General features: G+C 36.7%; 1 protein-coding gene across 2 annotated transcripts in view; it reads left to right on the forward strand.

Moving 5' to 3' along the window:
• Positions 1-2,309: 2,309 nt before the first annotated feature.
• LOC127659057 (1-phosphatidylinositol 3-phosphate 5-kinase-like) overlaps positions 2,310-26,038 on the forward strand; it is a 39,491-nt gene continuing 15,762 nt past the window's right edge. The window contains exons 1-16 of one of the 2 annotated variants that reach the window (XM_052148685.1): positions 2,310-2,433; positions 6,184-6,364; positions 10,542-10,580; positions 12,574-12,732; positions 14,026-14,135; positions 14,800-14,971; positions 16,674-16,881; positions 17,940-17,966; positions 18,176-18,265; positions 18,687-18,825; positions 20,126-20,283; positions 20,587-20,698; positions 22,504-22,651; positions 22,741-22,959; positions 24,607-24,669; positions 24,746-24,875. In XM_052148685.1, coding sequence (XP_052004645.1) covers positions 6,223-6,364; positions 10,542-10,580; positions 12,574-12,732; positions 14,026-14,135; positions 14,800-14,971; positions 16,674-16,881; positions 17,940-17,966; positions 18,176-18,265; positions 18,687-18,825; positions 20,126-20,283; positions 20,587-20,698; positions 22,504-22,651; positions 22,741-22,959; positions 24,607-24,669; positions 24,746-24,875 — 1,916 coding nt within the window. In that variant the 5' untranslated portion in view covers positions 2,310-2,433; positions 6,184-6,222. The remainder of the gene's footprint in view (positions 2,434-6,183; positions 6,365-10,541; positions 10,581-12,573; positions 12,733-14,025; positions 14,136-14,799; positions 14,972-16,673; positions 16,882-17,939; positions 17,967-18,175; positions 18,266-18,686; positions 18,826-20,125; positions 20,284-20,586; positions 20,699-22,503; positions 22,652-22,740; positions 22,960-24,606; positions 24,670-24,745; positions 24,876-26,038) is intronic. The other variant, XM_052148686.1, reaches the window with a different exon arrangement.

Raw genomic sequence — 26,038 nt, forward strand, 5'->3', positions numbered from 1 at the left:
CTTTCTTAAGAAAGCTATCTGAATGCATTAAAGAAAATCACCATAAGTGAATGGGCCGTTGTCTTAGAGAGTATTGTTTCATAAATGTAGACCAGCAATGCTGCACTTTCTTTCTGAATGGCTGCCATGGCAACAACCACATGACTGGTTCAAAACTCAGACTGAACTCATATCTCTGTTCATTCTGCACCCAGTTGCAGGTGGAATCAGCTATGCTACGGAGAAGCAAAGTAATGCAACATCAAGCTTACCAACCCATTCTGCCCTGTGCTAATAAATATTTGCAATACAGATGGGACAAAAACTGCTTTGACATGCACAGGGACAAGGTAAACTGTTGAATGGCTGATTTATTACTTTACTACAATAATATCACTTGCAAAAGTTCTAAATGGTATTACCATATTTTTTGGGGCATGTACTATAATAATACCACAGTGTGTTTTGAAGTACATTGGAGTTCCATGTTAATACCATGGTATATGAATATGGTAATAATATATTATAATGACCATGGTATTACCATCTGCACTGTACCATGGTATAGCCTCAGTACTTTGTGAAGCATATGACCTATTAGCAAAATACAATTTTACGTATTAAAGGTTAATTTACTGAGTGTTATAATAACTGCTGCATCATTAATTGTAACACGCTCTATAATATTCCAAGGTCAAATCTGCAAAACCAACTATTAGCGCAACTCCCCCAAAGACCTATGGCCATTTACTTGTCAAGCTGAAGAAACAACAGGTATCTTTTATTTGATCACCAAAAGTTGACATTTCCACCATATAACTATAAGAATGACATGAGAAATATGTGCATATGTACCATATTAGTTATCAAAACTTCAAACATCTTTCTCTTACCTGTATCTCCAGCTTGAAGAAGAACGGGTTACGAGAATCAAAAGAGAAAATCACATGCTCCTAGACAAAATGTCCCATATAATGCAGACCGTTGGAGGAGTTGACAGTAAAAATGATTACATGAAGAAAAGGTAGGCTGGATGTACATGTAATATACTGTAAGACTCCAGTGATAGTAAAATATTTAAAATTAAGATATAATGTATGCAAATATTAAAATTTATGCACTTTTTGGATTCTGTTTCAGTCTCAGCAGAGACAAAAGACAGCTGGAGCTGCTCCACATCACTAAAGAGAATCAGAGGATCCTTCAGCGTTTGTCCTCCTGCAGGCCACATTACAGCATTCAGGTGTGGCATGAGCAGTGGTTTAAAAACCTTGAGCTCATAGATAGTATAGGGAGATACCCGCGTCTATACTCCTCACAGGTGAGCAGGACAGTATTCAAATGTACAGTTAGAGAAGATAATTTTCCCACCGTCATGCATACTTAATTCTTGATGCCAATTGTATCTATGCATTTAATTATTACGTAACTCTGCAAAACATAAGTAAAAAAAAATTTCATATCCTATGTTTTCAAAGGGATCCTCCTTGCCACCTATTTCAGCAGTCCAACATGGTATGGTACACAGTAATAGAGTAAAGAACCAGAAAACAGCAAGGAATGTGCATGAAGAGACTGCTGGCATCAGGAATGAGGTGGCACAGAATAATGAGAGGGCATGTGATGAGAAGACAAAATCTGAAGACAATGTAGCTTCTAAAGATGAAGCATAATCAATCTGCACAGCACAGTGTAACAAATAATATTAACTCTTAAAGATTATTGTTTTCTATAAAAGACTGGTACAAAACTTGACCAAATTAGCAAATTTAATGGGTGGACAGTTGTGCTCAGGACATATATTCAACAGTTCAATGACTTGGCTGGCAAATAAAATATAAAACAAATCTACAAGGGGTCACTGTACTGTTAATGTCCCACACTACACAACAATTCATCACTTTTTCATGATTATTATATTATATTGTATTGTATTATATCTTCTTATATTATTCTTAACAACAATAATATTTTGTCTATTTTATTAATCCTGTTTCATTCATTGTTTTTTTCTGTCATATTAATCTAGCTTCCTGCAATATACATCCTATGTACTAGTTACATCAAAATAAAAGCATTAAAAATCTAAATAAAATATGACCTAATATGAACAGTGTATAAGACCACCACAAATTAAGAAACAAATAAAATATACAAATTATTCAATGAGACGTTTTATCAGCACAGAATGTATGCTCGTATGTAAGATATGGTTTATTTGGCTCTAAAATTGTACTGAATGCAATTTTTATGGAGGTTCACTCGATGTGTTATGCCTGACTGCGCGATCATAATACTGATCGAGCGCTCTGTGATTGACTCAGTGTGTCTGATGAAGTGGCTGAACATCACAAGGGTGGAATTAGCTGGAAATGTTATTCTGTTAGATGCACTAGGGATTGATGTCGTCTTTACACAGCTGACATAGAGATGGTGTAAACAGCGACGACACAGGTATCTGTGGCCTTTATGTTATGTCGTGACAGTAGGTGTGTTGGTATTAAAGTTGTATCAGTTAATCTGACAGCTAGCTTTGCTAACTTTACTCTGGCATCTGATGTGTGAAATAGGAAATTTGACTTTTGTTTCTCTCGCAAATATCGTTTGAGTTAAATCTAGTGTGTTCTATTATAAACGCGTGACTAAATTTGAATTTAAGCAGATAATAGATGAGATCATCTCAGATAAAAACAACTGCCCACAGCATCCCTGCTTAAATGTGACAGATCTTTGAACCTCTAGTATTATTTTGTGTCTTAATATGCACATCCATGTGTAGTTTGTAACAAGCTAAACTTAAGATATTTTATCTAATTCGCATCTCATCACGTTTCATCATAACATTCATTTAGTGAATGCAGAATGAATAATACAAAAGGTTTTCGCGTCTTTTTTTTTTTTTACTATGTTTAATGGTAATGCGCATGTATGCTTAATTATCTCAAACACTCGTAAAATTGGCATGTTTATAATTTTTAAAAAGTAAACTCCAGCGGGATATCAATTTAATTCTCCTACTATGGTGAAGGCTCGGCTCATGAATATAAATGACGTAGCAGGACGTTTGGCGAGGAGACTTACTTGATTGGGTCAATGGCAGGCGACGGCACGGACGGCACGAGGGCGCTTGTCAGCTGACCAGATAGCAAAGCCTGTTAGGTGAAGGGTTGGCTCATTACATATTAATTAGGTAACTTGGTACGCCAAAATAACTTAATTACGTTCATGAGCAAGCCTTCAACATAGTACTAATGTCAACGAATCACATGACATTCTGAAACTCATGCTGAAACTCATTCTGAAACTCATGCTGAAACTCATGCTGCTTTGTCCATTACAGAGCCTCAAGTCACTTACAGTTATCAGAATCAGAGATTGAAATTTGTTGCCAAGTGTTCACAAGTACACTATGATTTTTTTGGGGTGATGGAAGAAACAATTGCACACAGAACATAACAGTGAGACACAGAATATAAAACAAGGTAAGAGTATAATTAGACATACAAAAATAGGACATATAACAGAATGGTGTATGTGCAAGTTGTAATCTAGTGATGGGGGATACATTTATTTTATTTTCAATCCAATACCAATAATTTCACGTCCAATATAGTCGATACCGATAGCAACACTTCAATTAAAACAATTTTATTTTATTTATTTATGTTTATTGATTTCTTGGGATAAAATGTGTAATTTAAAATATTATTCAAGTCGTTATTACTTTTATAAAACAAATTATACAGGTGAAACTCGAAAAATTAGAATATCGTGCAAAAATTCATTAATTTCAGTAATTCAACTTAAATGGTGAAACTAATATATTATATAGACTCATTACAAGCAAAGTAAGATATTTCAAGCCTTTATTTGATATAATTTTGGCTTACAGCTTATGAAAACCCCAAATTCAGAATCTCAGAAAATTAGAATATTACATGAAATCAATAAAAAAAAAAGGATTTTAAATACAGAAATGTCGGCCCTCTGAAAAGTATAATCATGCATATGTACTCAGTACTTGGTTTGGGCCCCTTTTGCATTAATTACTGCCTCAATGCGGCGTGGCATGGATGCTATCAGCCTGTGGCACTGCTGAGGTGTTATGGAAGACCAAGATGCTTCAATAGCGGCCTTCAGCTCTTCTGCATTGTTTGGTCTCATGTCTCTCATCTTTCTCTTAGCAATGCCCCATAGATTCTCTATGGGGTTCAGGTCAGGCGAGTTTGCTGGCCAATCAAGCACAGTAATACCATGGTCATTGAACCAGGTTTTGGTACTTTTGGCAGTGTGGGCAGGTGCCAAGTCCTGCTGGAAAATGAAGTCAGCATCTCCATAAAGCTTGTCTGCTGAAGGAAGCATGAAGTGCTCTAAAATGTCCCGGTAGACAGCTGCGTTGACTCTGGACTTAATAAAGCACAGTGGACCAACACCAGCCGATGACATGGCTCCCCAAACCAACACAGACTGTGGAAACTTCACACTGGACTTCAAGCATCTTGGATTGTGTGCCTCTCCATTCTTCCTCCAGACTCTGGGACCTTGGTTTCCAAATGAGATGCAAAATTTGCTCTCATCAGAAAAGAGGACTTTGGACCACTGAGCAACAGACCAGTTCTTTTTTCTTTAGCCCAGGTAAGACGTTTGACATTTGAAGCCCATGTCCAGGACCCGTCTGTGTGTGGTGGCTCTTGATGCAGTAACTCCAGCCTCAGTCCACTCCTTGTGAAGCTCCCCACACATTTGAATGGCCTTTTCCTGACAATCCTCTCCAGGCTACGGTCATCCCTGCTGCTTGTGCACCTTTTTCTTCCACACTTTTCCCTTCCGCTTAACTTTCTATTAATGTGCTTTGATACAGCACTTTGAGAACATCCAACTTCTTTTGCAATTACCTTTTGAGGCTTTCCCTCCTTGTGGAGGGTGTCAATGATGGTTTTCTGCACAACTGTCAGGTCAGCAGTCTATCCCATGATTGTGAATTCAACTGTACCAGACTGAGAGACCATTTAAAGGCTCAGGAACCCTTTGCAGGTGTTTAGCTGATTAGAGTGTGACACTTTGAGCCTACAATACTGAACCTTTTCACAATATTCTAATTTTCTGAGATTCTGAATTTGGGGTTTTCATAAGCTGTAAGCCATAATCATCAAAATTATATCAAATAAAGGCTTGAAATATCTTACTTTGCTTGTAATGAGTCTATATAATATGTTAGTTTCACCTTTTAAGTTGAATTACTGAAATTAATGAACTTTTGCACGATATTCAAATTTTTCGAGTTTCACCTGTATTTGTGAGCCTAAAGAAAAATTATTAGACTTTTTTACCCTTACAAAAATTAACCATGGTTTCACTACAGTAACTATAGTTTTACCATGGTATTTGGTTAAACCATTTACCACACAATTAACTATGGTTACTAATACAATATTTATGTTGTAAAACCATGGTTTCTGCCCAAAAAAAAAAAAAAAAAAAAAACATGGCTACTACAATGTTACTTTAGTAAGACCATAAGCAATGTCACCTTTAGATATGTTGTTATTTTAGTGTGAATTTACTCCAGAAGCTGTTTCTCTGATTTTCTATCATTACCTCTACAAGGCACTGATCCCTCTTGTTTGAAAGAGCCATGTGATGGCACAAGCACTTGTCTGTTTGTTTCTTTCATCATGTATGTTAAGATGAGTGGAAGAAGAAATAGTTCCAATCCTCCACAAGTAATTGCTAATAGAGCCTAATCCTTTTTATTTCACTTTGAAGCTTATGATTATTCTTCATGTTCATTATAACCGAATACTAATATCCCTAGTTTAAAAAGAAATGTTAGAATCAATATTTTTGAGTGATTATCTATATTTTTGATATAACATCAGTATCAGAAGTATCGATACTTTAGGATTAAATTTACTGACTATTGAACTGATATTCCATTGTGCCAAAATCCTTCTGTTGTAAGAGTAACTTCTCTTTTACAGCTTGCCTTGCAATCTTATGATGTTTTCCTGTGTTTTTGTTTTTTTTTCTGTAGTCAGCAGGCCTCAGAAATCACATGTCTTTTTAAGTGTGACGTTCACTTCCTGTAATTCACATGATTAACATCTTCCAATATTCTGCTGTCCTCATTCTGTAGAGGTTTGATCTCAGAGAGGTTTTGGTTAGAATGTGGATTCTAGTAACTGATAAATGATTGACCAACAGGGACAGTGACAGAAATAGGCTTCTTCCTCATCCTCTGCGATGGACTGGAGCTCCGAGCCACCACTCTCGCCTACCAGTACTTCCCACCTGACACACTTCAAGCCCCTGACTCCTGAGCAGGATGAGCCACCCCTGCGCTCTGCCTACAGCTCCTTCGTCAGTCTATTCCGCTTCAACAAAGGTGAAGCACAGTTATTTTGTCCATCATGTTTTATGAAATTGTTTGACAGGGCTCCATTTAATTGGTTGATAGCACTTATTTGGAAGCATAGTCATTTTGTTTTTCATGGGCTTTTGTGGTCTGTGCACACAAAACAGACCCCAATTTTTTTGGTCAACATTTACTAACCAATGCTTTTCTAAACCCGTATAATTTTCTTTCCTACGTGTAACAAAAGAAAGATGTCAGGCAGAATGTTAGCCTCAGTCCCCGTTCACTTTTTTTGTATGGAAAATATATGCAGTGAAAGTGAATGGTGACTCCACATAAGAGAGTCATAGGGGTTTTGAGCAACATGGTGAGTAAATGATGACACTTTTTTTTTTGTTGAATGAATGAACATTACATAGCACTTTTCTGACACTACACTCAAAGCGCTTTACACAGTCCTCAACCACTACCAGTGTGCAGCATCCACCTGGATGATGGGACACAGCCATAATGTGCAAGTACACTCACCAAACATCAGCTATTGGTGGAGAGGAGAGAGTAGAGTCATTGAGCTAATTAATGGATGGGGATCATTAGAGGCCATGATTTAGAAGGGCCAATGGTGGGAATTTGGCCAGGACACCAGGGTTACACCCCTACTCTTTACGATAAGGGCCCTGGGATTTTAATGACCACAGAGAGTCAGGACCTTGGTTTAAAATCTCGTCCGCAGGACGGTGCCTTTTTATAGTATAGTGTCCCCATCACTATACTGGGACATTTGGACCCACACAGACCACAGGGTGAGCAACTACTGGCCTCCCTAATACCTGTTCTAGCTGCAACCTTAGTTTTCCCCAGGAGGTCTCCCATCCAGTTACTGGCCAGGCTCAACACTGCTTAGCTTCAGTGGGCAACCGGTCTTGAGCTACAGGGTGATATTGCTGGTTGGGTGAACCATCACATTAATTACACATTTAAAAGCATAATCAATTAGATTTTAAAACTATAGGTATATCTGGAATTAGCCACAACATTAAAACCACCTGCCTAATATTGTGTTGGTCCCACTTGTGCCACCAAAACAGTGCCAACTGAATAGCATTCTGAGACACTATTCTTCTTACCACAATTGTACAGAGCGGTTATCTGAGTTACCTTTAGACTTTGTCAGTTCAAACCAGTCTGGCCATTCTCTGTTGACCTCTCTCATCAACAAGGCATTTCCATCCACAGAACTGCCACTCACTGGATGTTTCTTGTTTTTGGCACCATTCTGAGTAAATTCTAGAGACTGAATTGTGTGAAAATCCCAGGAGATCAGCAGTTACAGAAATACTCAAACCAGCCCATCTGGCACCAACAATCAAGCCACAGTCGAAATCACTGAGATCAAATTGTTTCCCCATTCTCATGGTTGATCTGAACATTAACTGAAGCTCTTGAACCATATCTGCATGATTTTATGCACTGCTGCCAGACGGTTGGCTGATTAGATAATCGCATGGATAACTGTTGGTGCCAGACGGTCCTGGTTTGAGTATTTCTGTAACTGCTGATCTATTGGGATTTTCACACACAACCATGCGCTTCACTAGACCCCTTTTACTGGGGTATTCATCTGCTGTGCCCCAAGTTTGAGTTTTAACAATTTACTTTTGTCAATTGTTTTATTATTTGTCAGTGCACTCATTTAGATAGATACATTTCATTTTTCTGGGATTATCAATCTTAATGCAACGCAGTAACCCACCCAATCAACACTTGTAAAAGCAACGCAGTTTAACCGAAAAACAAATCTGATGGATGCTCGCAGAAATTCATGTCCGTGCGGCGCATGTTAGTTGTGGCGTAAATGGGCACTAAGTCACAATTTACGCACTACTAAATATTTGAGTGTTGTACCATTAAACTTAGGTTGAACGTAACCATACGTATAAACTAAATATTTACGGAAGACTCAAAACAAAAGCAGAAAAAAACCAGACTCATTTAATGACATCAATGTGCTCATGTTTTGCGTGATAGTTATTAATCATTTCGACATATATTTTCTAGTATATATATATATATATATATATATATATATATATATATATATATATATATATAAAAATAAAATAAAAACTTTTAAGCAGCTCTTCAGCATGAATCCGTTCAAACGGTGCAGTTTTCAGCGTACATCATTTTATTACGTATCATATTTTAATGGGGATATAATTTATTACAGCTAACAGTTACACGAACAGAGGTTTGAACATCAACAGCGAGATAAAACTGAAATTCACAGCTTTTTAACACTTCTGTGTATAAATTTGAAGGCTGTTTATTGGATCAATACAGGTAAACATCATATTATGCGACTATACATTACTTTATGGAGAGTTAACGACCTACTAGTTAAGTGTTGCCTTAAGAACAAGTGGTGCAACAAAATTAAGCACTGACTTGGTTACAAACTAACTAGTAAGCCCTTAATGTGAACTTTACCTCCAAATTTACGTGAGAACTTACCCACAGCTGGTGCAACCCTACCCATATTTCGGCACGTAAGTCAGAATTGAGGTAGGCTATGAAATCATGATGAAACTAAAGTACGTTTCTAAATAAGTCCGATGGTCTTATTTTAACATACATTATTGACTCCTGTATACAGATGGACATCAGAAAATTATTTGGACGAAACAGGGATAGGAAACAGAAAGGAGAGATCAGTTTGTGGGAGGTTAACAAACTACATCCTCAGCCATCAGAGTCAGATTTCAAACATCAGATGAAAAGGCATCAAGTCTCAGGAAAACCTCTGTCAAGTCTAAGGAATTGCAGAGAAAATAAACACATTTTGTGTTCTGTAGTACTGTCTTTGATTATGATAACATTGAATCAATCTTTTGGATATGAAATTAATAATTTAATTCACTAGCGCTAGTTTAGTACACTACATAAACAGTTGTCAGTAACTATGGCTGCTGTGTGCTAATTACCTAGCGACTAAAAAGGACTATAGTTTGGCTTGTTTTGAGTTGTTGCAAGTAAAATTAATGAGTTTCAAATGTCAGTTTAAACTTAAACCAATTATTTTAGCTAGCTAGTTATGAATTTATAGAAACAACACTTCTGCATTTATAAAGTTAGCGAGAGCTCCACTAGTTTCACACGCTAGCAACCAAACTCAGCCGGTTTAGCTACCAACTCTACCTAGCGACCAACTCTCTACTCATTCAGATACCGTTTTGTCTAAAGCCGAGGCTGTTTTGCCTGACATTGGATAATGCAGTTCCATAGACCTGACAGAGGTTTTCCTGATGTGTAATGTGTAATATAGAAGAATGCAAATGTGCAAGAAAGTTTTCTCAGGTTTTGTTATTTGCATATACAGTGTATGCATTTTATGCTGTAAAACATTTTGAGTATGTTCATGTATTGTATGTTGACGATACTTAAATATTTTAGCATCTCCGAATGCTTTTCTGAGATGCGGGATGGCACTGTTTTGGCAGCACGAGGGGGGACCTACTCAATATTAGGCAGGTGGTTTTAATGTTCGGTGTGTGTATATGTGTATAATCTGAACAAAGTTTATAAAATACTCTTATAACAGAACTCTCCTAGAGAACATTTAAGAAAAAAAATGAATCCTTAAGATAGCATTTGAATGACTTAAATTTAGTTTACAATATGAAGTACAGGGTTATGTAAAAGCCGTTCAGGTTTTAGAGAGTGACCAGGACTTTATGATTTCCAGCACAATTGTGCCGAAGACTCTTATGGAAAGTCATGTGAAATTGTAAAAAAAAAAAAGCAAATCTTTGAGAAATAATACTTCGATAATTTGCATCCTGCACAATAGACTGCAACAGTCTGGTTCTTGAAGTAAAAATCCCATTAAGGTTTTCCATAGACAGAATGATTTTTACCGATAACTTAAAAACTTTTAAAGACAGACCTGCCGTGAGTTTCTAGGTTGTTCATCGATGGCTAATGCCTTTGTTGAAGCATCAGTCCATTCTGTGATTGATGCAAACAATTCAGTCTACTTTCACTCTCAAACGACGTATGTATTTGGATATATCGGAATATTTCTATATAAATTGTTTTGAAGATATATTCATTTTCAATTTAACAGTGTGATTATCAGTACAAATTTTTAATTTAAAGTACATTCACAGTGATCAGATCTCTAATGTTTCCCTTTTATTCCTTTTAGAAAAAACAGGTGCAAACATTGCACCAGCAAAAAAGCTTGGTAAGTCTTAGCCCTTGTACAGTAATTGAAGTAATATCCAGGAAGAAAAAAATTATTTAGGGGAAAGCTGATTAAGAGGTGAAGAGAAACATCAACACACTGTAAATTCTGTCAGGTCATTTCAAGTGGTTCAATATAAGTTGGTTGCTTGACCATTTTTAATTTTCCTTTTTTTTTTTTTTTTGTGATTACCTCTGAATTGGCATTGCAAAACCATGCCAATTAATTTATTTTCATTTTACTTGGTTTAACCACGATGGCCATCTTTGTGCACACGACACATTTTGGTTATACAGCTGTTTACGAAAACCTTGATATCTCGGGTCAGGATGGTCCCAGCTCCCTGGAACAATAACTTATCTCTAGAGCACATTACAAGGTACATGTACATATATAAACATTCTTGTTCCTTAGACTTAGAAATTAAGTCCTAATGTAATGCTCAAGATTGCTCAAAGTTCCACTTTTAGGGTCAGTTTATAATGGGAATGGTCCGAGTCTTAGTCTTAATTCTTTTTGGGGGTACCTAGACAAGTATAGTGTGCATGCAGAACATTTCAGGTTTGATACGTCCCCTCAATTTTGGGTTGAATATATCTGGTGGGTGACCAGATAGGAACCTGACATTTTCACAGAAATTAGTCTTCTATAGTAGCAAAATTTTAAGTTCGAGATTCCACTGGTACAGAGCTAGGGCTATTAGAAATCTGGGGAAAAGCCTACTTTATTCATGCATTTTGAGAAATTAACAGATGTAAATAATATTTGTTTTTATAAAAAACAGTATTTTACAGTAATTGTGTTTATGATTGACATACAATAGTTTAAACTTGTCAGTGAGGTCTAAAATTGTACTACTATTGATATTGGCAACATTGAAGCATGATCTATTCATGCATGTTCCCACAAAGTTCAAGCAAGTTCATAATCAAAAGCGTTTCGTTTTAAGTAACCTTAATGAACTGTATGTGGAGTTTAAAAATCAGCACCCAGTGTTAAAGATAGGGAGATCAAAATTTTGTGAACTGAGGCCAAAATGGCGTGTGCTGGCAGGAGCATCTGGAACTCACACTGTCTGTGTCTGCACACAACATCAGAACATCAAGCTGATAGTTGAGTCAGCAAAGCTAAAAGTGGACTACAATGAATGACTGGCTGGAACTTCTGGTTTGTGACATAAACAGTAAACAGACTGCACGCTCAACAAGTGTGACCAGTGTCCAGGTATAGAGGCCTTACTGAAGATGCTTGAAGAGTCAGAAATTGATGGAACACTTCCTGATAACATAATTTTTAAGCAGTGGTTTATGACTGACAGAGTAGATATGATCACTGTCATTCTCCCTTGGGATGAATTCTCAATTTCTCTGGCTGCACTCAATGCATTAAAGACACACCATTGGTTGAGGACATCAGTGAGGAAAACTGTGATGTTTGTATAAAATTCTTCCACCCACCTGGACCAAGAACATCATTCAAAATGTATACTGAGGACAAAGTGTGGGTTCCCATGAACGATGTTCTCAGAAAACTGACACGTGCCGGATTGACTACTGTCAACAGACGCTCCCACAACATTTCAGAGAGACTGTGTGAGGAAATCTCACAGCTTCTAATAAAACATGTACATGTAAACATGTAAAATTCTGTTCATTTTTGTTATTTGCACGTTATTGTTATGCTTTTATTACGTCTGTTCATTTCTCAAAATGCATGAATAAAGTCGGTTTTTACCCAGATTTCTACTAGCCCTAGCTCTGTAACCAGTGGAATCTTCAACCCGAAAGTGGTGGATTTGCATTGCTAATATATGGAGGTAATCACTCAAAAATAAAAAAGGAAAATTAAGAATGGTCCTGCAACCTGTATTGGACCACTTGAGATGGACAGACCCTTTCTTAAAATTAGCAAATCACCACAGCATTTGAAATCCTCTACCTTTTAACCGAAACAGAGCTTTTCTATTGGTCTTCTTTTGGTTTCAATTGTCCAGACGAAGAACGGCCTGCTTCAGTGATGGAGAAAAGTCAGTCGGCTTCATCATCTCCGCAGGGCCCACGCCGCAACTGGTCGAGTCCCTCACATTCTATACATGGAACCAAAACGCACAAGAAACATTCAGAACATCTCAGAAGAACATCCACTGTGTCAGGTACAAAGATGTACAACTTTACACAAACTTCTACGTAAAGTGCTTTCTGTTGTCCATAATTATCGTCCAATTTTTAAAAGATTAGAAATAGTACCAATGAAAGATCAATTGAAAGTGGAATGAATCTAAAGGGGTGAATTTTACGGAAATAAAACGGATGGGTCATATTTGACCGCAAAATTAAAGTATCATAATATTTATATAAAACTATAAATAAAATGCTCACAATGTGAAAGTTATACAACATTTTAAATACTTATAAATATATTTATTTGACTATAAATGTAGTACAGAAATTAGATTTGAGAGTTGCAAGTAGGATTAGGATTACTTATCTAGGTTACCATAGTTATCCTTTTATTTCTATGGGGAAATCAACAAGACGTTTTAAACATATTTGATGTTTTATGAAGAAAAAACAGTGAATCCCTCGAAACATGCTTATATTAGTTAGAATTAGAATTAAACTTATCAATTTGGTGGTTTTGATGACTAGTCACTATGATCTGGTTCTCATAGAGTTAATCACTGAAGATAACAGTGATTCTAAGCTAGACTCTGACCTCATATGATCCATACCACTCTCAGGTTTTTTTCACAACAGTAAACCTACATTCTGGAGTTAGACCTTTAATTTGAGTGGGAGACATGTATCGTAAACCATCACCTCATCTATGTAAGTTCCAAACAAGACAAGTTGAGGACGAATATTTGTGTGTGTTGGAAATGTTTGAAGTTGACTTCCAATAAGTAAACACAGCTAAAGTTGTGTGTATGTTTGTTTTCTTTTCACAGTGGATTGGGAAGGTGAGGATTCTTTATTTTATTTAATATGTGTGAAGTCAGTTTCATAAAGCTCTGAAATATTTCTCTGTTTGAATTCTTCAACACTAAGTTAAATGACTGTACATTAACCACATTTGTAACATGTGAAGTGGTGCATTGAAAGGTGGGATGCAGCTGCCCTGAAGGTTTTGAGACATTTGGTGTGGGTAGCTGCACATTTTTGCTCATGAGCTTTAATCATTGGTCTTAGTTATTGTATTTGCTTATAGTCATGCATAGACTATTCATGAGAATCATTATATCGCTTACATTCATAAGAACACTCGCTGACCTATTGCAGCTCATTATCATTATCAGTACTGGTCGATATTTTGTTGTTTTGACTCAAGGCTATGTTTTTTTGTGAGTATGTTTGATGTGTATTTTCACCTTCATGTTTTATTTTAGAGTAGCTTTAACATCTTGTCTCATACTTTCTGGTGATTTTGTGTGTCTGTGTGTTTCTAGAGGGTCGACGGAAATCAGAAGTTCCTCTGGGCAGCCACGACCCCCGGACTGCTGTCCAGCTCCGGACGGCTCTCAAGAGACTCAAGGAGATCATGGAAGGAAAGAGTCAGGTATTGATTTCCAGTGAGGTTGTTGGTAGAATCTCCAAAGTTACAAAGTTCACATCTTTCATATTAAAGGGACCAAATTCTACACTTTTGTTAGTATTTTATTTTTGTAAAGTACTAGTATCGTTAGTACTATTTAACAATGTAAATCAAGGTTACTTGCACAAAAAACAATTGTAATTTAGTGTTACTCTTGCTAGGGCAAGAATCGTGTTACTTTTCTTAGTGATCGTCAGACCTATACTTTTCATCTGCTGGGTCATTAAAACTGATTTTTATAAAAAAAATGTATAGACTTTCATTGATGGAGGGACCCATGCCATGTCCTGGGACAAGAATATCACCCTAGCAGCTACTCACAAAACCGTAGCATCTTGCCAGAGTTTTGCACAGTTTTTAACAGGCTGTTTTTGCTTCTGTACTTTTAAGACATCTGTATGTACATTAATTCTAATATATTTAGCAAATCTTATTTTACATGAAATTCCTCCATTTAAAATATGAATTGAAGAACGCTCATCTTTAGCATAAAGCCATGTTCATTTCAGTCTGTATTTTTTGCTTTCTTTTTAGAGACATGCTTATATTCAGTTGTTTATTACTGTAGTGGCAGTCAAGTATTGTAAGACTAGACATAACAGAGGTAGGTCATGTTGTTTTGTCTCAGGACAGTGATCTGAAGCAATACTGGATGCCGGACAGCCAGTGCAAGGAGTGCTATGACTGCAACGAAAAATTCACAACCTTCCGACGCCGTCACCACTGTCGACTATGTGGCCAGATCTTCTGCAGCCGTTGCTGCAACCAGGAAATTCCTGGCAAGTTCATGGGCTACACGGGTGAGTGTTGTTTGGATATTCACCCTGGGGAGCGTAGGTCTCATTCTGACCTGCTGGTTTTGTGGACGTAGCCTCTTTGAAGAGGCTATCAAAAAGAATACAGCATTCATGGGTAGAGGTCATGGATAGTTCTTATGATCCTCATGATGGGAGCAGCTATATCATAAAAAGGCATAAGACTACCTTGAGCATGCAGCGTTTGTGTTTGCGGTGGTTTGGCTGTTTTTGTGTTTTGGATTTTGATGGGTTGTAATGTGACTGTTGATTGTGAACTGTGTGGTCTAACTGGTGTAATTCTGAAGAGGGTAAGAAATAATCTTTGTATGAGTGGAGTTGGACCTTTTAGAAAGAACCTGACTGTTTTTACTTAAAAACATACTGTTCATTATTTCCTTGATCTTTTAAGTTGATAAAAAATGTTATGCTTTAAATTCACCTTAAAAATACTTTGATAAGGGCAATACTTTTCTTTGGTTGTACCCATATAGAGGTTGGTTTTAAACTCCAAAGGTTCAGCCATAGACCTTAGTCAGGATAGAGACTGTATCATTTAATATCATTTAATATGAATATAAGCAAGGCCATGATGGATAGAAGTGCAGTCCATTAATTAATAATTAACTATGTTATGTTTTTGTACCTTGGTGCTTATCGTTCAGCCAAAAAAACATTACAATTGCATCTTTACAGATAAGTTTCAGTTGAGAAAAAAAAGCAAAAGACTGAAAGTAAAATTTTTGGGTGTACTTTTAAAGGAATAGAACATCCAAAAATGAATATTGTCTCATCATTTACTCGCCCTCATGCCTTCTCAGATGTGTATGAGTTTCTTTCTTCTGTAGTTTCTTTCTTCTGTATAGAACAAATTAAGATTTATTGAAGAATATTTCAATGCTGTAGGTCCATGCGAATGTTGACCAAAACTTTCCAAAACTCCAAAAAGCACATAAAGGCAGCATAAATGTAATCCATGTAACTCCAGTGGTTAACTCCATGTCTTCAGAAATTATATGAATCAGTTTGAGTTAGAAACGGATCAATATTTAAATCCTTTTTTACCAGTACAGTAGGTGGCAATATGCATGAACAATGCAAATCGGTGAAAAACAAAAGAAGAATGGGGAAGTAAAAGTGGAGATTGATAGTAAAAACAACTTCAGTATTGATCAGTTTGTCACCCTATTATATTGCTTCTGAAAGACATAGATTTAACCACTGAAGGAATATAGATTACCTTTATGGTGAATGTATGTGCTTTTTGGAGCTTCAAAATGTTGGTCACCATTCACTTGAATTGTATAAACCTAGAGAGCTGAAATATTCTTCTAAACAATCATACACATTTTGGATGGCATGAGGGTGTTTATAAGATGAGAAAATTTTCTTTTTGAGTGAAATATTCTTTTAAGGAAGTCCAATGCCATCTACCAGAATATGGACTCCTGTTGTGAAAGTTATTTTATTCATTTGTGTGAGACCTCATTTATGATTGGTCAAACCATTTAGCAAGACTTGATTTAATTGGTTGCTGTGTGGTAGTTTTGTAGGCTTTTCACTATGAATGTAAATGCACAGTTTTCATACAATAATGACAAATGCTGAGTTTGAAGTGTAATGTAACGCAATAGTGTTTAAAACCACTCTCTGCCTTGTGTAACTTCTCTAAGTGGGTCTCTTTTGGCTGTTTCTCCACATTCTGCAGGTGATTTACGGGCATGTACTTATTGTCGTAAGATAGCGTTAAGCTACGCTCACTCAACCGATTCGAGCTCCATCGGCGAGGACCTGAGCGCTTTGTCAGACTCACCCTGCTCCGTGTGTGTGCTGGAACCCACCGAACCCCGTACACCTGTGGGAGGACGCAAAGCTAGCCGGAACATTTTCCTGGAAGAGGACCTGGCCTGGCAAAGGTGACATATCATTATCTATTCTATTGTTCCTGCTTACTTGACCTTATAAGAGTTTCACTGCTCTTATTTTTCTCTGCTTTCTTCCCATGATCATTGCTCTTGCTGTTTATCTCTTTTACATGGTGGACTGGCTCTTCCAGGTCCATCTGAGTGATGCTTCTTGATTTTCTTCCATCCATCATTTAAAATCAGCATTGAAGCAAATGGGTAGTTGCCAAATAACATGGGATGTATAAGGGAAAGTGCTGTTTTGATGCTATAATTGGTCACTATTTATTTGAAGTTTATTACCATTTTAAACACCTCTTACAGTTCACTTAAATAGTCTGCTACTTAAATTCGTTTTAAATAGATAATGTCACATTGCCGAACGCATGTAGTTTACAGAGATCTGTTTTATCAAGCCACGTCAAATGCTTTCTGACTTAAACATTATTGATTGATCATTTTGATTGGTGAATCTAATAAAACATCAAGAACATGTCTAGGTCAGATTTCGGCCCTAAAGTAAATGAAAGAAATAAGAAATCGTATTTTGCTTTAGAATAGTCTTAATTTTCTTATGCAAAATTTAATACATTTTTACCACAGTCCTTAAAAAGGCTGGACATTGGACACGTGCATCCGTAGTGAAAATACGACAGTTCAAAAAACTAGACTGAATGATGGTTCAAGTTAATACATGTACATTTAAAATGTTTCCTAATCAGTTGAAGATGACTTAAAGTACAAAGTTCTGAGCAAATTTACTACCCCGTTTTTTTGTTTTACTATAATGTAATCAATGTTTACACATTTACAAAACCTTTGTTACCGCCACTCATTGTTTACCTTTTTGTTCTGGTGGTACATCCTAAATTTCACTTGGCTTGTTGCATTCAAGAGAGAAATATCCCACTGACATACCAATTTACATACTGTAAAACATAGGGCTTTTGTGATGCAAATAAACTTCAACTTTCTCTTCTCACCTTTATCCAATCAGCTGGTTCCTTCTGCTCTTGTGCTATGAGTCTGTCTCAATGCTCATCTTTTCTCCTTTCTCTCTCCATGCAAAGAAAAAATTCCATTGGGATGAGGAAGAAGTGAGTTTTTTGTGTTTTATTTTATTTTTTATAATTTTGTTTATTTTGCATGATGTCATAGTGAAGACATGCTGCTGCTCTTGAGTGTGATTCAGTCATAGCTTGAATGGTATTTATTAGCGTAGTATTTCAAAAATTAATTGTAAATCGCTTGCTGAGTTGTGTGTGTGTGTGTGTATGTATTTCTGTGTGTTTGTGTGTCACTCTAGTCTGGTCCATCAGGAGTCTCAGAACAGCGGCCTTAGTTCCAGGCTTAATGCAGTCCAAGAGGATTTGGGCAAGTCACCAGCCAGGAAGAGGTGATTATGATTTATTTTGTGTAAAGATCATTTGTACATACAGTGTTCTGATGAGCAAAGAAAACATGGAAATATCAGGGAATTTTAAAACTTTAATGATGGAAATTTCAGTAATATTTTTTTACTAAATTGCTCTTTATGCGTGCAATCTGTAAAAAAAAAACTATTTCTAAAAATCCTAAAGATTTCTATAGTGCATATACTGAAGTTTTATCTTGCACTCTGGTTAAAATATTTCTGTGGTTAGAATTGCTCTCTTTGAGTGCATTCTCTATGAAATGACTAAAAATCCTTATCTAGTAAACAAAAATGACTAGAAACGTATAGATATGTGATCAAAGGACGTGGGAACCACCACTGTTTTTGCTCACTCCACTGCTTGTATTGTTAAATGCAACATTTTCCTTTTTTTTGTGGTAAGGTCAGCGAGTGTGACCAACCTGTCTTTGGACCGTTCCGGCTCATCCATGGTTCCTACCTACGAGAGTTCAGTCAGCCCACAGAATAGCCGGGCACTGCCTAAGACTGACCACAATGAAGAAGAGCGAAAGATCCTTTTGGTAAAAACTCTCTCTCACTATGCCTCAACACATCTTTGGTAAAGTGTGAGCGGCAGGGTAACTTAAAGCTGAAGTATGTAACTTTTTCAGTTTGAAAGCTTTCTTCTATCCCAGCTTAATATGTAGAGACAACTAGAAGTAACCATTTACAGGTTTATTTTTTTGAAAACTGTAAACACTGTGTCTCTTTGGCACTATGAAAATTCCTCTGTTTGAGCGACCTGTTTAGACCTCGCCCACCAACAATACTCAACCAATGGCATGATTTGGGGGCGGGACTAACTCAAACTAATAACTAATTGTTTGACCAATTGCAGGCTGGGGGCATATTCAGAAAGCTGTTTTGAAAACAATGTTTGCTTTTGTAATCCAATTCAGTGGAGCTAGTGCCGCAGAAATGGCATACTTCTGCTTTAAAAGGGGTCACACACCAGACGCATCTGGCAGACGACATGGCGCATTCTAAAATTAGAAACAATTGTTTATGAAGGTATACACCACCACTGAGAGGCAGCTCAGCTGTGACTCCAGATGCTGATTAAAATTCTGCGCAACTCACATAATTTTCCATTAAATTTGATCCAAATCATTATCAATAGATCATTTACTCTAACCATGGCTGGATGTTATATTGTGCATATATATCTTTAATATAGCATACACAATGTGTATTTTAAGTTACAGTCATGTCTTTTTTGTGGTTAGACAGCTTGAATGAAACCTATTCAAGGCTACATACAGAGAAATTGCATAATAAATGTCGCCATTTCTAATTGTTCAGATTGCACAGTTACACCAGTTTATACACTAACCTGCAAACTCATCAACATCACTTTAATTCTTGAAGAAGTACGTAACGTGTGTGTGTTTGTTGACTAGATTCACAACTTTGGACTTCCACCTGCATCCCATCCCATGTGTCCTGTGTGTGATACATGTGTCCTACTCGTGACCAGCAACACCCCCTTGTGGTCTCCCAAAGCTATTACACCAGACTATATTAAGCTGAAGGCCAACTGTCAGTGAATTGAAAGCACACAATTTAGACATCTAAAATAGATGTTGGCTAATGTTAATATATCGAAGCTTCAAAAAATTAGAACCGAATCAATATATCGATATTTTCACATTCCCACAGATCGGTCTGAATGATTCATCAGTGTATAGGTTTGAATTTGAATAATTAAGAAAAATATCACAAACAACTGAAATTAATTTGTCAAGAGGTGTGGTACTCCTGCAGTTATTCCGTTGTGGAGATTTTTACAATACTGTATCGTTGTCCCTGTTTGTCTTGTAGGATTCTTCTCAACTTAAAGATCTTTGGAAGAAGATTTGCCACAACAGTACAGGGATGGAGTTCCAGGATCATCGATACTGGCTGCGTACTTACCCTAACTGCATTGTGGGTAAAGAGTTGGTTAACTGGCTCTTACAAAATGGTACTATTTCTACTAGGTAAGTCACAATAGAACTAATTTTGGTTGCACTTTATTTTACGGTATGTGTACTTTCTGTATATTGCAGTGTACTTACCCAAGAAAGTAATATTAGGTAACAACATATATGTCATATGGGTTAGGGTTAATACCTAGTAATTACTGTAGTTGTTGTAGTTATATAGTACGTAAATGTAAACAGTACTCTAAAATAAAGTGCTACCCTAATTTTTACACTTTTTTTAGTCCATGCAATGAATTACAGTTATTCTTTTTAATAGGTACCTTTCACATTGGTGCTTATTTTGTACTTCATACACAGGGCTCAGGCCATAGCCATTGGACAGGCTTTAGTAGATGGCCGCTGGCTTGACTGTTTAACCCATAATGATCAGATATTTCGTGATGAGTATGCCCTCTATCGACCCCTTCAGGTGAGAGTACATTTTCTAAATTGTAGATTTACTGTCTATTAAGACATTAATATATTATATTAAGTTGTTTAGAAAGTAGTAGTTCACCCAAAAATGAAAATTATGTCATTATTTACCTCGTAACATTTTAAACCAGTATGACTTTCTTTCTTCTGTGGAACAAAAAAGGATATACTTTATAGAATGTTGCAATCACACATTTCCATTCAATAGCAGTTGATTGTCACTAACTTGAAAAGTGTCATAAAAGTAGTACATGCATTATACTGTATTCCAAGTCTTCTGAAGACATACAATCACTTGGTATGATCAGACCAAAATTAAAGTCATTATTCACTCTCAAATCAAATCATATCATTTTAAACAAGTAAACAGTGAACAAATTCCAATGTGGTGACTTCAGATATGGCAACAAATAACATTAAACCTTATGTCAAGATGTCAAAAAATAAGGTTTGATCTTATTGTGCACAGTACAGAATTGAGTTATTTTTATTGTCATTATTATTGATAATAATAAGATGAGTTACATATGCTGTTTGATACACCGATTAGCCACAACATTAAAACCACCTGCATAATATTGTGTAGGTCCCCCTCGTGCCACCAAACAGCACCAACCCGCATCTTAGAATAGCATCTGAGACACTATTCTTCTCACCACAATTGTACAGAGCATTACATTTACAGTTATCTATAAATCTGGCCATTCTCTGTTGACCTCTCTCAGGGAGAACAGCAGTTACAGAAATACTCAAACCAGCCCGACTGGAACCAACAATCATCCATGCAATTATCTAATCAGCTAATCATGTGGCACTAGTGCAGTGTATAAAATCACGCAGATATGGGTCAAGAGCTTCAGTTAATGTCAACCATCAAAATGGGGAAAAATGTGATGTCAGTGATTTCGACTGTGGCGTGATTGTTCGTGCCAGATGGGCTGAATTTACTCCAAATGGTGCCAAAAACAAAAAACATACAGTGAGGGTCAGTTCTGTGGATGGAAATGCCTTCTTGAGAGAGATCAACAGAGAATTGCCAGACTGGTTCGAACTTTCAAAGTCTATGGTAACTCGGATAACCGCTCTATACAATTGTGGTGAGAAGAATAGCATCTCAGAAAGCTATTCTGAGATGCGGGTTGGTGCTGTTTGGTGGCACGATGGGTACCTACACAATATTATGCAGGTGGTTTTAATGTTTTGGCTGATTGGTGTGTGTTTGTGTGTGTGTGTGTGTGTGTGTGTGTGTGTGTGTGTGTGTGTGTATACACACTTATATATATATATATATATATATATATATATATATATATATAATTATACAGTTGAAATCAGAAGTTTATATATACCTTATTACCTTATACATTTAAATTCACAATTCCTGACATTTGAGCATAGAAAACATTCCTTGTCTTAGGTCAGTTAGGATCACTACTTTATTTTAAGAATGTGAAATTTCACATATATAATAGTAGAGAGAATGATTTATTTCATCACATTCCCAGTGGGTCAGAAGTTTAAATACACTTTGTTAGTATTTGGTAGCACTGCCTTTAAAGTGAAACAATCTGTCTGTAAACAATTGTTTCCAATTCCTTCCAAAACAGCAAAATCTGTACATTATTCAAACTTTTGGCCACCAGTGTGAATATATATATATATATATATATATATATATATATATATATATATATATATATATTTTTATTTTTATATAGTTATTGAGTTATTTCAGAGCAACATGAAATATTATCAGATCATCGTATCAATGTTCTTTTTTGTTTGTTTGTTGACTTTCAGAGCACAGAGTTTTCGGAAACTCCCTCTCCAGACAGTGACAGTGTGAATTCCCTGGAGGGACACTCCGAACCATCATGGTTTAAAGATATCAAGTTTGACGACAGTGACACTGAGCAGCTTGCGGATGAAAATTACTATGTCACACCAAGTATGTATCCCGTGGCCGTTGATATCCTGTAGTAGTCAGTGTTTGTATTTTTTTTCTTTCCCTCACTGACCCCCCTCGCAATTTTCCAGGCTCAGCCAGCCCCAGCAAAAGAACTTCGGTCAGCAGTTTCCACTCTGCGGTAGACAGTGACTCGGCCGCCTCCATCAACCTGAATGTGGAGCAGGACAATGTCAATTTCCACATCAAGAAGCAGGCCAAGTACCCCCATGTGCCTCCATATCCAGCCGAGCAAAAAAGTATGGAGCCCTATGACCCATTCACCCCAGAAACCGACATCCATGCACCAAGTGAGGAGAGGCGGAGCGGCCCACAGGCCATCCTGGTTTGCCTCTGTCTGCTTCAAAAGCAGCACTAACTCACTGGCTCTGTTCCAAACCCTAGTGAGCTGCCTCACTGTCTACTGTCCACATAGGCAGCTACCCTCTAAGAAAACATAGTACATGCTGTAAATTTTAAAACTCAAATTCCTCCCCAGTGAAAAAAAACTTCTGCAGCTTTTGGATGTAAGAAAGATGAATGTACATGAAAGATTAATTGAACACATGGCCACCCACATTTACAGTACTTGTCAGTGATGCCTATTCAGTGTTCAGAAACTTGGCCCGCAGTCATGGTGAAGCAATAATAAGGAAGTAGGATATGTACTAGAAAGTAAAAGATTAAAAGATAATTTCATTCTGACTTTAACAGTTTGTGTGGCGCATTTAAGCACAGATTGTTTTGTGAATCTGTCTTGTAATGAAGGCTTTGCAAAGAGGCTATTATTGAAGGATTGGGCAGTGCAACCTATTTTAACCTGTTTTAAACCTGCAGCCTGTGTGTACAGCAAAGCACAGTAAAGAAGTCTTACAGGGACAGGAAGTCTTAAAGGGCTAGTTCATCCAAAAATTACATTTCTCTCATTATTTACTCACCCTCATGCTATCCCAGATGTGTATGACTTTCTTTCATCAGCAGAACACAAGTGAAGATTTTTAGAAGAATATCGCAGTTCTATAGGTCCATACAATGCAAGTGAATAGTGGCTGGAACTTTGAAGCAGCATCCAATGTCTTTAGAAGAAATATGATAGGTGTGGGTGAGAAACAGATCAATATTTAATAAATGTTTTACTATAAATCTCCACCTTTGACCAGCACCAACCAGTAGGTGGTGATAAGCATGAAGAATGTGAATTACCAAAAAAAAAAAAAGGGGAGATTTATAGTAAAAAATAAATATTGATTCTGTTTCTCAAGATGAAACAATTTGTATTCAATCTTTTCAGTATTGAAAATGTAAATGTTCAAAATTGTAAATGTAAAATACATTTACAATCCACATTTCTCTCAACCATCGTGGATGAACATTTACACAATGCATTCTGGCATGTATTCTGTGAAGAATACATGCAGTGCAAACCTTAGATTATTGCCAAAATGAAGTATGTTTATAAAGCAGCATAGTTTTGATGATGCCTAACAATCCAATCTAAGTTGGCAGCTCACTAAGGTTTGGAACAGACCTAATGTCTCGCCTGCATGAGACACACCACTAAATCATTGTCCAACCTTTTAAAAACTCTAAACTTCATAATTAACAATTGAAATAACAGCCCTGACTATGGCATAAAATCCTGCATGTCTGATTTCTTCATTACCATTCACATTTGACTTCCCATTCCAACAGTGCATATGAATGCATTGTCCAGTTTCTCATACTACCTTAAAAGCATGGCTTGCTGATACGTCACACGTGTCTCAGTTCCAAAACAGCAACACTGACTTCCACTTCCTCAAAAAAAAAAAGATAGTTCAAGAGAATTCTTTGTCATGCGCTCCACTGTGTCATGGCCTTATGGCAACATTTAGTCTGTTAAATACATATAATCCACTGTATTTTGATGTCTGCACATAACTGCCCTGTCTCACACACTATTTCTCTCTCTACATCAGTGGAAGTCCTGTTCTCTGAAGATGGAGGTCAGCATATATCCATCAGTGATGCTTTCATCAAAGGTAACTTGTTCCTCTTTGTTTTAATAGTATTGTAGACTCTCAGTCTTATCTGTGCTAAAGTTTTTGTCCTTTGTAGAGTCTTTGTTTAACCGGAGAGTTGAGGAGAAAGCTAAAGAGATGCTGTTCACTCCTCTCAGCTGGCACCACAGCTCCTTGGACCAATTGCGTGAAGAGAATGGGGAAAAGAAAGCAATGGAGCGATTGCTGTAAGTCATTTTAGAAGTGTAACATGTTTAAGATATTGAAATTCATTCTCCCATCCCAGTTTAAAGGTATAGCTCACCTAAAAATGCAAATGATCTCATCATTTACTCATCCTCATGCCATCGCAGCTGTGTATGACTTTTTCTTTTGTTGAACAAAGATTTTTAGAAGAATTTCTCAGCTATGTTGGTATTCAAAATGCAATGAATGGTGACCAAAATTTTGAAGCTCCATAAAGCACATAAAGGCAGAATAAAAGTAATCCATACGACTCAAGTGGTTAAATCCATGTCTTCAGAAGTGATTTCATAGGTGTGGGTGAGAAACAGATCAATATTTATAAAGTATATATAAAGTCTGTTCTCCTCTCTGCCTAGTAGGTGGCGATATGCATGAAGAATGTGAATCGCCAAAAAACAAAAGAAAAAAGTGGAGATTTATAGTAAAAAGTATTTAAATACTGATCTGGTTCTTACTCACATCTAACATAGGATTTAACCACTGGAGTCATATGGATTATATTTATGCTGCTTTAATGTGCTTTTTGGAGCTTCAAAGTTCAGGTCACCATTCACTTGCATTGAATGGACCAACTGAGCTGAGAAAATTCTTTTAAAAATCTTTACTTCTAAGAAAGACACACACCTGGGATGGCATGAATGTGAGTAAATGATAAGAGAATTTTCATTTTGGGGTGAACTATCCCTTTAATATGCAACTAAGTAAGCTATTTGTAGGTTGATTTCACACTATGTGTAACCACTGTGGCTTTGAGGTGCTATCAAAATATGCTTTTTATAAAATAAAATAAGTTTTATTGGCCCATTCTGTGGCATGAGTTGAAGCAGGGCTATCTTTTTGTCTGACCAATCACTGGAAGATCGGGGATGTGTTCTGGAAACCTGTTTGAAAATGGTCATTGTTTTTGCAGTTCCATTTGGTGATGATAGTTGTGCTGAAATTACACACTCCAACTTTAAAGACTGTTTTGACTTACTGCTATTTTGTCTCTTTTTAAATGTTATCATGTTATTTATATATCAGTTTTGAACAAATGAATTGTTGTGGACAAAATACTTTAATTAGTGTGTAACTAATCACTTAGAACTAGAAGCAAAATGCTCCTAATAATCCTATAATTATGGCCAAACAATTAATTATTCAC

The sequence above is a fragment of the Xyrauchen texanus genome, chromosome 18 (assembly GCF_025860055.1).
Source record: "Xyrauchen texanus isolate HMW12.3.18 chromosome 18, RBS_HiC_50CHRs, whole genome shotgun sequence".
In the NCBI taxonomy this organism is placed as follows: Eukaryota; Metazoa; Chordata; class Actinopteri; order Cypriniformes; family Catostomidae; genus Xyrauchen; species Xyrauchen texanus.